Source organism: Silene latifolia, chromosome 9, assembly GCF_048544455.1.
Source record: "Silene latifolia isolate original U9 population chromosome 9, ASM4854445v1, whole genome shotgun sequence".
Lineage (NCBI taxonomy): Eukaryota > Viridiplantae > Streptophyta > Magnoliopsida > Caryophyllales > Caryophyllaceae > Silene > Silene latifolia.
This window is the reverse complement of record NC_133534.1, coordinates 94,072,375-94,085,249: the sequence shown is the minus strand read 5'-3', so window position 1 is coordinate 94,085,249 and position 12,875 is coordinate 94,072,375. Positions and strand designations below refer to the sequence as shown.

The 12,875-nt window shown below is 39.5% G+C and overlaps 1 protein-coding gene across 2 annotated transcripts; it reads left to right on the top strand.

The window, feature by feature from the left end:
- Positions 1–7,434: 7,434 nt before the first annotated feature.
- LOC141599965 (putative E3 ubiquitin-protein ligase RF298) lies at positions 7,435–12,619 on the top strand. 2 transcript variants are annotated; one of them, XM_074420115.1, is made up of 3 exons: positions 7,435–7,766; positions 8,272–10,429; positions 11,919–12,619. In XM_074420115.1, the coding sequence occupies exons 2-3, from the start codon at positions 8,279–8,281 to the stop codon at positions 12,453–12,455; spliced, it is 2,688 nt and encodes an 895-aa protein (XP_074276216.1). In that variant the 5' UTR covers positions 7,435–7,766; positions 8,272–8,278; the 3' UTR covers positions 12,456–12,619. The 2 variants fall into 2 exon arrangements, with proteins under 2 accessions (XP_074276216.1, XP_074276217.1); XM_074420116.1 differs by having other exon boundaries at positions 7,753–7,950.
- Positions 12,620–12,875: the final 256 nt, after the last annotated feature.

Here is a 12,875-nt window from a genome sequence, read left to right as displayed (position 1 = left end):
AGCAACAACTGAAGTAAATTAAGCATATGACAGCATGAAAACCCAATTGACAGTCGAAAATTTCGACTGAAAATCACCCCTAATCGCGAATTTCGCGCAAAATTCGAACTAGGCAAGTAAATATCAATGAGGATACGGGATTAAGCATCAAGCAAGCTAGACTAAGCATTGAATCAAAATTATAGTCGATAATTTCGACCCAAAACAGAAAATCGAAACCTAGGTCCTAATTCACTTCATAAAATGCAAAATAAGTGAAATTTGAATGCAAAGAAGTGTAAGGATCACTTACTTGATGATTAAGAACCTACAAATTGCAATTAATCGGCAAGAAACAAGCAACAATGATGATTTTTTATCGAAAAACCGCGGAACCCTAATACCCTTAATAGACCGTGTAAAACAACGATAATCAGAGGGAAAGTAGAGGGCTTTTGACGATTAATTAGCAATAAGCACAATGTAGGTGACGGATTTGGCAAAAGGGGAAGAAATATGGGGGATTTTGGGGTTCTTTTATCGCAAATAAGTAAGGAGTCGAAAAATTGGGTGAAAATGAAATAATAATCAAAAAGAAGGAAGTTAAAGAAAACTCCCTGCGTGTCATTTCACATTTCACTCGATCGAGTGGTTTAAAACTGCTCGATCGAGGACTTCATGGATCCATCTACACGATCGAGTAAAAATTTACTCGATCGAGAACTCCCCTTTTCAGCTTTACTCGATCGAGTAATATGGAATCACTCGATCGAACACATTTCACTCGATCGAGTACAAAAAGTACTCGATCGAGCTCTTTTCCTCGTGTAAGCTCTTGAATTCGTCATTCTTCCTTTGAATTTGCGTAAAATTCCCAAAACCTGCATTGGAGCACTCGTAAAAGTATCCCAAAATACCAAATACGCAAATTAACAGTCTATAGTCTCTAATCTACGCTAAAAATTGTCTAAATTCTAATTGTCCTAATTAAAAGTAATAAAAGAAATTCAACGAAAAATTTAAAAATTGTTTATACAAGTTGGTACATGGGGCATTTCCCCGCTCACTTCCCAAGGCAATTCAGTAGCCCCTTGGAGGGCTCCTGACTGGAGGACGTCATCTCAGCAACATTAATCGTCCTCTTTAGTTTCCATGAGCTTGAACTTGAATCATTAGGAGGAGAATAGTTGACATCCACATATGCGTGAACTTTTCTCATCCTTGCTCCTTTCTCACCGGCTTTAACATTGTCACTCCCACCTTGAATAACATTAATTGCACAATGCCCTTTGACAGCTCCTGCATTATTTTCATCTGTACCTGAAGCAAGGAAAAAAGACGAACTTTCCTCCTTTTTGCTCTCAACCTGAGGCGGAGGGGTCACAATAACAGCACAATGCTCCAAATTTTCAATTGGAGTGTCAATAATAGGGTCAATAGAAGAGAGGGCATTGCAAGGCTGAGCTTGCATGGGAGCCCTTCGGAACTTAGACTGTTGGAATATCAATTCCTCGTCTCCAACCTGAAAAGTCAATGTCTTGCTCCCGACGTCTATTATTGCACGGGCGGTAAATAAAAATGGTCTCCCTAAAATAATAGGGGTATGGGCATCTTCAGGGATGTCAAGTACAACAAAGTCAACGGGAATAAAGAACCTCCCGATCTTAACAGGTATGTCTTCTATGACACCTAGTGGCCGTGATATGATACGGTCGGCCATCTGAACAGTCATGTTTGTACAATTAAACTTTGTCAAACCAAATCTCTTAGCCAGAGACAACGGTAAGACACTCACGCTAGCGCCAAGATCGCATAACGCGTTATCAATCAAATGGGTACCAATATGACACGGAATCGAAAAACTACCCGGGTCTGACTGTTTAGGAGGTAACTTATTCTGAACTAGGGCTGTCCCTACCTCGGTCAAAGCTACCGTCTCATGATCATTAATGTGCCTCTTACGCGATAAAATTTATTTCATAAATTTAAGGTAAGAGGGTACCTGTGTCAGCAGTTCGGCGAATGGCACAGTGACCTGCAAGCTTCTCAGGAGTTCAGCAAATCTGTCGAATTGTTGATTAGCTTTAGTACTTTGCAAACTCCTCGGGAAGGGCACAGTGATGGGTATCTCGAGTCCCTTGTTCCTCTCTTCCAACGTGTCAGCCGGATCAAGCTCCAAATCCTTCAGACGCTTTTTTCCTCTCGAACGAGGTTTTTCAGGCGATTTCTCACTCAATCGAGCACTAACAGGCTCTCGATCGAGCTGTTCTTTATCCATACTACTCGATCGACCAAAATTACCACTCGATCGAGCTGTTTCTTCAACAAAATCACTCAATCGAGTAGAAAGTTCACTCGATCGAGCAGCTTCTTTTCCCTGTTCACTCGATCGAGTAGGATTTTTACTCGATCGAGCCCTTTCTTCAGCAAATTCACTCGATCGACCCCCAGTAATCACTCGATCAAGTACTTTCCTTGTCGTCAACTCCTTTTCTTCGCCAGAACACTATTCATCAGCTATAACTACCTTCCCCGGGTCTGATTTCGACATGTCCGGTCCCTCATATGAACGACCGCTCCTCAAATTAATTAATTTTACCGTCTCATGTGGATTTTTGTCAGTTTGTGACGGTAAATGACCCGGTTTCCTTGTGGATTGGTTCGCGGCTAACCGGGCAACTTGTGTTTCAAGTGCCTTGATTGATACGTCTTTTTGTTGATCACTCAGCTGCCACTGCTTTGTCAAAGACTGCAGCATTGTCTTCAACTCACCTAGCTCACTTACCCCGCCAGAAGACGATGCACCTTGATTAGGTGTAAGAAAGGAAGGAGGCTTCTGAAAGCCTTGTTGAGTCTTATGTGGAGGGACATACGACTGCTGCTGCGGAGGATGGGTAGGATTGAGCACATTTTGACTAGTCCACCTCAAATTGGGATGGACTGCCCCTTGGTTGTTATAATAGAAACCCCCTCCTTGCCTGTATTGTTGAAAAGCAGGGACATGTTCCTTCTCCGTAAGACAGCCAACAGCAGTGTGACCGTCATTGCTCCCACATCTCTCACAACGTAACAGTCTCGCCTCTAGTAAGCAGATGAACCGTCTGAGGCTCCCCAGCAGAATGCAGCTCCAACTTATCAAACCTAGCATTCATGGCTTCCATCTGAGCCACAACCTGCTTATCGACTGCATGAACTGTTCTAATACCATCCCTCGGGTTTCCATACTCAGCATAGTGGTTCGCCATCTCTTCAATAAGAGCCCATCCCTTATCATCGTCAGTGTTTCCTTGGAATCTTCCATTAGACGATGCATCAAGTATGGCTCTGTGATCATCGTACAACCCATTGTAGAACTGGTTGGACAGAAACCACGGATCAAAACCATGGTGAGGAAGAGACCTCACCAACTTCTTGAAACGGGACCATGCTTCATATAAAATCTCATCGGGAGCCTGCTTGAAACTTGTGATCTTTGCCCTCAGCTGATTGGTGCGCTGTGGAGGGAAATACCTCTTATAAAAAGCAAGAGCAGGGGACTCCCAATCTGTAACCCTTGCGGCTGTGCGGTCTAAATCAGTTAGCCACTCCCCTGGGCCGAGTCGGTCAAAGAAAAAGGGAACAGAACCTCCTTAATCTTGTCTTGAGTTACCCCCTTTGTGGCGGGGATAGTAGAACAGTAGTCCGTAAAGACCTCCATATGCTTCCTCGGGTCTTCACCTGCCACACCTCTAAAGAGATTTCTCTCTACCAGATTGATATAGGAAGGACGGATGTCAAATGTATTCCCATCCTCAGTCTGGAGATTGAAACCCTTTGGAATTGATGATGCTTTAGGCTCCGAATGACTAGCAATGTTCGGCATCTTTACTTGGTTGGCTTACGAACTAGAAGTATCTTCTTCAAAAGATGGATTTTCTCGTAAAAGGAAATGCTGAAGCTCTGGTTCGAAAGTACTCAAGGCTTCCTTTCGTGATTCTCTTTGCAGACGGAGTCTATGCCTAAATAGTCTCTCTGGCTCGAATCACCGCAACTAACTCAAACCCGTCGACCTGGGCATACACAACACCGAAAGAAAATAAATAAGAACTGCCTCAAGGAATAAAAATTCCTGAGACGGATAAAATAAACGAAACAAAGACAGATAGGGCAATTGTCTCCCCGAAACGCGCGCAAAATTTGACAGTGCTGTCGTATACCTATCAAAAATAACTAACTAAACTAACTATATAGCTAGGGAAGTCAGGTCGATCTCCTCAGGGAGGCAAGATATCTGTAAAAGTCCGTCTATTTGGTCACAAAATGAGGGGTGTTTAAATTGGTTTTCTAAACTAATTGGTTTAAAGGAAGATAGATAAAGAAAAAGCAATTAAGGCAGACAATAAGTTTAAATTATCAATAGAGTGGGGACATGTCAGGATTTCGGTTCACTACGGTAGTCCAGTGGCTCAACTGTAAACAACTTAGATAAATTACTGCGAGACGGATATGGAAAGGTCCTTCCGGTCCACTTTCTATCCTAGACTTCCACTAACTTAACTTCCGTCCTCGTCAGGGTAGTCTACTGTTCATAGCAGGTCTATTTAGTCCAATCTTCCGATCCAGGATTAAATTTAACCAGGTTAAAAAGGGTGACACAGAAGCGTGCACTCAACTAAGTCGATAAATACAGTTATATTGCTATGGTTACAGAATCTCACAATTAATTCATCTAACTTATTCACTACATCGTCACATTTCTACCGTAGATCCCCTAATCCCAACATGAAGCGGATTTAGCTACTCATATCGCTATTAATACTATCAATACCAACAGCAAACAAATAACCAACATTCAACATGATAAAACAATAATAAAAATGCATAAAAGGTAATTAGGGCAGAAATTAAATGAAGCAAAACAAGTATGTAAAGTGAACAAATGAAAGATTAATATTAAAGATGGAGAAAGAGATTACAATCGCAAGAATCCGGCGTAAAGAACTAGCAAATCCGAGCGAAATAACCCCAAAAATAAAGTTACAGTGAAGAAGAAAAGAGAACGCAGTCTTGGAAAATGATAGATGATATAAAGATAGATCAAAGATGCTAATAACCTAGTTAACGTAAGCTTAAATAGAAAATAAACTAAGTTCAATAACTAAAACAAGTTCACTGGCTAATTAAAGCCCACGAAAACCAAAACCACTCGATCGAGTAGTTTGAAACCACTCGATCGAGTAAAACTCCAGATAAGTTACTCGATCGAACATAAATGTTACTCGATCGAGTAACTCCACTTTCCAGCACTTCTTGATCGAGTATAAATCCACTCGATCTATCAACCCAGGCTATAAAAACCACTCGATCGAGTAATAAAACTACTCGATCGAGTATTCTTCCTTCAAATCAGGCCAATCTCGTACCCGACTTCCTCGTAAACCGTGCCTTCATGCTTCCCAGTGCAGGAACTCACTCCGGAAAATCCCGTCTCCTCAAAATGCATGCAAAAAGGACGAAATATGGTACGATTCCACTACTTTCGCGTTCATTTCTACAAAACGGACAAAACGAACCAAAGTAGCCAATTCGGGGGCAAAATGCAATATAAACAGTATGAAAGTACATAGAAATACGTGCTAAAATAGACTAAAAAGACTATATAAAATGCACGTATCAATTAGGTGTTCAGTCAAAGGACTTCCTAATACGTACCCTCACCCCTTACTCCAGATCTCTGTGAACATCCGTGTTCATTGGCATCCACGAGAGTCATTCTAGACATAGAATTCTAAGGGTAACGAGTTCTTAGTGTTCATGTCACTACTTTGTGTCTTGACATGGCACAATGTATTCGAACGGTTCCAATTTCCCATAAAAATTGGTGGCGACTCCACAAATGCAAACGCTTGTTCCCAAGCGCCCCCCGTGTTCACAGTTTGGCGATTCCGCTGGGGATGTGTCATGAAGTGACTAAGGCTATAATAAATGACCATTGATCGAGTAAGTGACTTACTCGATCGAGTGGCCCTTACTCGATCGAGTCCCCAACTTACTCGATCGAGTACCCTACAGGCAGTTTACTGTTTTGCGTCAAAAACTACTTACTCGACAGAGTAAGCCCCACTCGATAGAGTACCCATAGACACATAAAACCGTAGTATTACAGTGGGTCCCAAATTATTCGAGTATTACAATGTGTCAAATACTTCATCTTACACATTTTTATGAAGAAAATACTTTTTTCACAATCATCCACCAAATCTCATCATATGAGTGGCAATAGTTTGCTAGGTGAATCCCATTAAACTTCAGCATAGTGTTGTGACTAGATTTCATCATAGTCCTTAATATGAAATAAATATTCACTTACCAACATGCTTTATATCCATATATCCTTTCATGTCATCTCCACAATGCAGACCCATCTTTTACAACGTGTATACTTTGATATGGTACATGGAGTAGTTCTTTAGAATTTTGTGATTTTGTACCACCTTTTGGAGTTGTGATCCATCACTATTTCCTTATAGGTGAAATCTATGTAGGGTTTTCAAGTACGTCATCCATTACTTTATATGGATGAAACCTAAATATTCTTCAACATTTGTAGAGGATTCTTGTTAACCTTGAACATTTCAAGATTTACTCTATTTCCATTGTTTCTTTTAGAAATCGCATCTTTTTAAAAGAAACCATAACATTCCACATAACAAAACTTCTTTTGTTCTTAGGATGAGTTGTTGAATTAATATCATTTTCTAAGGATACCCCACAATAACATATCTTAGAATCGAGACTAAGTTTTTAGAATCAAGACTAAGTTTCAAGAAATATTTTCTTTAAACTTTCAAAATATTAAACTAGATAATTATAAAAAATAGGATTAACTATATGTTTATGATTAAAACTAAGAAAATAAACATTTACAAAATGCGTTAATCAAAACCGTTGTGACTCAAAACCCGACCCATATAAACCCGTATGTTACAAACCTGAAATAGACCCGGCTGTATTTTAGCCGAACCCGAAATGACCGGATCCTGCTCGTTCGACCCGTTTGACAGATCTACCTGCAAACCATGTACATCAGGTAAGCCATCTGAAAATGACAGACTCAAAATCTAGAAGATGTAGCCTTAAGGCATAAACACTCCACAAGATTACTCTTAGGGAGACTTGAACCTTGACTAGTTGAAAATTTCACCAAAGTTTTAATTACTAGACTCCGTCCTCGGCTCCTCGCTGCCATGCCAACATCTAGACATGACCACATCTTTGATAAGAATAATACTCCGTAAACACAAATTTTTGTTTTAGACTTATGATAACTTAGTTTTTAAAAGTGATCAAATTTGCTCTAAAAATATAAAATGGTCATAAAATCTCATTTTCTTTAAAAAAATCAAAACAATCTATCTTGTGGAAAACCAACTGCTCCATAAAATGACCATAGTTTTTGGGATATTTTTTTTTTGTAATTTAATTTTATGAATTTAACTAAACGTACATTGTAATTTGTGGTTCTCAATCAATCGTTGGTTGGCGCAGTGGTAGCATGGGGCTGCGCTTGGTAGGGAGGTCTGCGGATCGATCCCCCACAACTGCGATTGAGAGGGGTTTAAATACCGTAATCCTTGGACACGCCCCGAAATCCGGATTAGTCGGCCCAATGTGGTTCGGATTACCGGATGGTTTAGACCCAAAAAAAAAAAAATTTGTGGTTTTCAAAATCACATTAAACATTGCTTACATTCGCCATCATCTCCTTTTTCTCCTTTCTCCACTCTTCTATTCGTGATCTCAATACTGTAACGTTTCTTCTTTCTCTCTCCTTTTTATAATTTATTACTTAATTATTCATTATTTATTTCCTCTATTGTTGATTCTCTTGTTTCTAAATTTTGTTGTGAATTATTAATGATTTCTGGGTTCAAATTATAATTTGTGTGATTAACCCATTCAACACAGCTGTTTTCAATCAGTTGATCTTTGGTGAGCTCAAAGTTTTAAACTTTTAATTGATAAATCATATTTGTTTAACTTTTTCATTAGTAATTTAGTGGTTTGGTTATCGGAAGATCGTTACGTGGTATTTCGTGATTGTATGCGATTCGATTGATTAACAAATGGGGTCGATTTTGTGTTTTTTATATATGAATTTATATTTGGATAATTGTGAAGTCTTTTAATATTATCTATCTGGGTTTGTTAGATGTATTGTTGATTGTTACAAACTTACTTAATGTTATCAATTATAGATGTTCATCTGATGAAATGTGGCTTTTGTTTTGTTGTTTGTTATTATTTGGGCAGCTCCATAATGGCGTCTATGGTGGCAAAAGTGAATAGTAATAGTTGTAGTAGTCAGTTGTCTTCATTCTCTGTTCAAGAGAAAGTTAGTAGGAATAAGCGGAAATTTCGGGCTGATCCTCCTGTATGTGACCTAAATGAGGTTTTAACATCGGTTTTAAGTGATGGGTCAAGTTATGAGTTCTATGCTGAGAAATTTGAGATACCTGCTAGTCATGGACACCCACCTGGCCCTTGTGATATGTGTGGCTTGTATCAGGACCATTCGGATACTTTAAAACTAGACCTTGGACTATCAACTTCCAGAATGGGGGGTTCATCTGAAGTGGTTGTGGGTCCCAGTCAATCTAGAGAGGAAGTAGAAGGTGATGAGTTCCAAGATGCTGATTGGAATGATCTAACTGAGAGTCAGTTAGAAGAGCTTGTGTTGAGCGATTTGGATGCTATTTTCAAAAGCGCGATTAAAAGGATTATTGCATATGGTTATACAGAAGAAATCGCTACTAGAATTGTTTTAAGGTCAGGCCTTTGTTATGGGTCTAAGGATATTGTATCCAATATTGTGGATAATGCTATGGCAATCCTTAGGAATGGACATAATTTTGATTCTTCTCGGGAACATTGTTTCCAGGATTTGCAGCAATTAGGTAAGTATGTATTGGTGGAGCTCGTTTGTGTTCTCCGAGAGGTTAGACCTTTTTTTAGCACAGGAGATGCAATGTGGTGCTTACTGATATGTGATATGAATGTGTCACATGCCTGTGCCATGGATGATGACCCCTTGAGTAGCACGATTAGTGATGGTTCTTCAAGTCTTAGTTCATGCAATTCTTCGCAATCCCAGTCCAAACCCGAGTCCAAGACTATGGAAATGAGCCTTCCGAATCCTTGCAAAACGGTTTCGACTGTTCCTTGTGCACCTATAACTCAGTCTAATATGGAAACAGTTGTTGGTCTTCCGAAACTTACCAAACCAAAGAATTCCAATCTTGTCAATGGGCCAAATTCAAAGAAAGAGGGGTCAGTATCCTCTTCATATAGTACTCTTACTCCATTGGAGAAACCTTTCAATGCTGGGATGTCACAAACTCCTACCGTGGAAGAGAAGTTTGTCACAAGCCGCAAGACGCATTCTACGAGTTCCAAGAGAGAATACACACTTCGACAAAAATCTCTGCATTTGGAGAAAAGTTACCGGGCCTATGGGATGAAATGCACTTTTCGAACAGCGAAATTCAGTGGTTATGCTTTGGACAAAAGAGGAAAACCCACGACTGACTCATCTAGCCTTAGCTTGAAGAGTGCTTCCCTTAAGATTAGCAAAGCAATGGCAATGGGATTAGAACTGGCCCATGATATTGGAAGTCTCAGTTTCTCGTCTAGCCCTTCACTTTCTCCGTCTTCAGCTACATTTACCATTAAGAGCCAAACTACCATACCCCAGCCAGCTAAAGCCACTCAAGCCTTAGTTACTCCATTAACTAAAGCTAAGCCAACATTGTCAGTGGCTGATACCAAGCTATCTCTATCGTTACCAACGAAAAACGACCCTCGTCAAGTGAATAGTGATGCTTCCAATCCTAGCTTATCTGGGGTGCCGTATAGTAAATCTTTGGAACAGTTGGTTACCCTAGACAAAAAAGATGAGATGATTATAAAGCTGGTCCCACGGATTCGAGAATTACAAAATCAGCTTCAGGAATGGACTGAGTGGGCAAATCAAAAGGTTATGCAAGCTGCTCGGAGGTTGGGCAAGGATAAAGCTGAGCTTAAGACCCTGAGGCAAGAAAAGGAGGAAGTGGAACGTCTTAAAAAAGAGAAGCAGAGTTTGGAGGAGAACACCATGAAAAAGCTTTCCGAGATGGAGAACGCTCTTGGTAAAGCTAGTGGACAGGTGGAGCGAGCTAATGCTGCCGTCAGAAGGCTTGAGGTTGAGAACGCTGCCCTTAAGAAAGAGATGGAAGCTGCCAAAATACGGGCAGTAGAGTCTGCAGCAAGTTGTCAGGAAGTGTCAAAACGAGAGAAAACGACATTGATGAAGTTTCAGTCATGGGAAAAAGAGAGAGGCATTTTCCAGGAGGAGCTTATGGCCGAGAGACGGAAGTTGTCTGTGGTGCAACAGGAGCTCGAACAGGCTAAAGATCTTCGTTCTCAGCTTGTGGTATGTGGTTTTTGTGACTGGACTTATCATAATGTCTTTTTTCTTAATGTGGTATGTATTGTTTTGCAATATCTGGCTTTAACTTGATAAGATGCAACTGAATCAACTGAATGGGCTGGTGGGTGGGTTTAAATTGCCAGTGTTTGAGACTTTGGGGTAACACTTGGTGGCTTGTATGTCTTATGATATTAATATCAAGATATTAATACATAATGGGTGGAATCCTCCTATTGAATAACACTTGTTGAAGCTGATCATGGAGGCTTGTACTTCAGAAGACTAGAGCAGGCGTCCCTTCTAATTCGATGATGCTGATCAATATTCTTATGATGGGATTTTGTCAGCGGTTATTTGTTCCACCCATAATCGCCCCAAATTGTTTATCAGAGGACAAAATTCATCTTCTCTTGCTAAACTGAAGGATTCTTTCTCCAGAGCTACAAAGAAGTTTTGTTATTTTTGTTTTGGGTCATATGGAAATAGCATCTTTGTGTTGCTAATACAAGGGCTAAGTTGCTAATACATGCCCTATTTTTACAGTTGGTTATTTCTATTGGTGAACCTTTATGTTTGCTACTTACAGCCTGTAGAAACTCAAAATTATGTCTTTTGACTTCTGAAGATATAACTGCCGATTTTGCAAAATCTGCAACTTGATGTTGCCATGTATTAATCATAACCTTGATAGGTCTTACTCTATCGTGTTGTCATTGTTGGATGATTAGACATGCATGACCATAATTTTGCTTTGATTAAATTCAGAGTCTTGGCACCATGTGCCCCAATTGTATTATTAGAGTATTAATCCTGTTAGTTTGTTTGCATTCTATATTATCCAAAATTACTACTACTATCCTTTTCTATCTCATGTTTTTTGTATTCTATAATCTGGTTATTAACTATAGCTAAGACTCGACTTTACATTAGATTTCTTATCTCCTCTCGTACATATTACGCCTTTGTTTTGTAAAATGTTTTTTTCCAATGTTCACGACTCCTTATCAGCTCCCTTGCTGCTCTTCCTAACACCATGAAGTCATTTTGTTAATGGTTATTAATTAAATTATATTTTACCTTGTAGCTCATGAAAATTTGGCCCTTTCCTTCATTGTATCATATCTTCTCCCAGGCTACTTCAGAAACCAAGGGTCATTGGCAGATCTATCATGAAGGACTCGGCTCGTCAGACAATGGAAACCAAATTTTTTGAACATTTTTTTTTTCAACTTTTACGATCAAACATTTAAAATTTAGTACTTTTTTTTTGGATCTGCCACTACCAAGTTTCATGATTCGGTTCTTGGGATTCCTAACTTGGGAAGACAGATTTTTGTGATGCTTTCTTGGGAGATGGACAACCCCCGTTGTGTTTTTCCATTTCCGCAGCATAGATATTTGCCTCAGAGAATTGTTTTTTTTTAGGGAACAATTCTCATAGAATTTACTACTTGTATGCTTCTTAAAAAACTATTTTGGCCAATTTTTCCAGGCTAGGTGGAAACAAGAGGAGAAGATTAAGGAGGAACTACTTACTCAAGCAAATTCGATAAGAAAAGAACGAGAACAACTCGAGGCATCCGCAAAATCGAAGGAGAATGCTATAAGACTGAAAGCTGAAGCAAATCTTCAGAAGTATAAAGAGGATATCGTGAACCTTGAGAATGAAATCTCTCAATTAAGACTCAAAACCGACTCATCAAAGATAGCAGCTCTAAAGAGAGGCATTGACGGAAGTTATGCCAACAAGCTCACAAATTGTCAAACTCCCCTTGCTAGGAAGGAACTTCGGGAATCCTATTCTTCTGCAAATCGGTTACATGATTTCTCAGGTACCGGAGGGGTAAAACGAGAAAGAGAGTGTGTGATGTGTCTCTCCGAGGAAATGTCGGTAGTCTTTTTGCCATGTGCCCATCAGGTGGTTTGCAAAATGTGCAACGAGCTACATGAGAAGCAAGGTATGAACGATTGCCCTTCATGTAGGAGCCCCATCATAAGGCGTATATCCGTTCGTTATGCTCGCCCTTGAAAAGTATTACTCTAATATCCCTGAATTCAGAACGTTTTTAAATTTTCTGAGTAATCAAGGATGCAAGTGTTTTAAAAATAAACTTTGAACATGCAGTTCAAAAGATTTCAAGTACTTCACACACTATTACAAATACAATGAAATGAAATAGTCAATTTTCATCATACGGAGTAGTTGATATCGTCTTCATCCTGATTTAAAGTGTTTGTGCGCGCGCGCATGATATTAAACATGAACCTTGACATCTTATCACGACCTCTATAAGTGTTCTGGAAGTTTTTGCATTCGCATTCTGAGCGGTCTTAGTTACATTTGTATTTTTCCATTTCTAGTGAAACCATCGACTTCTTAATCTTTGGTTCTAGATAATGATGACGTAATCAATCTAAATTACTAAACTGGCTATGTTTCTTCTTATCT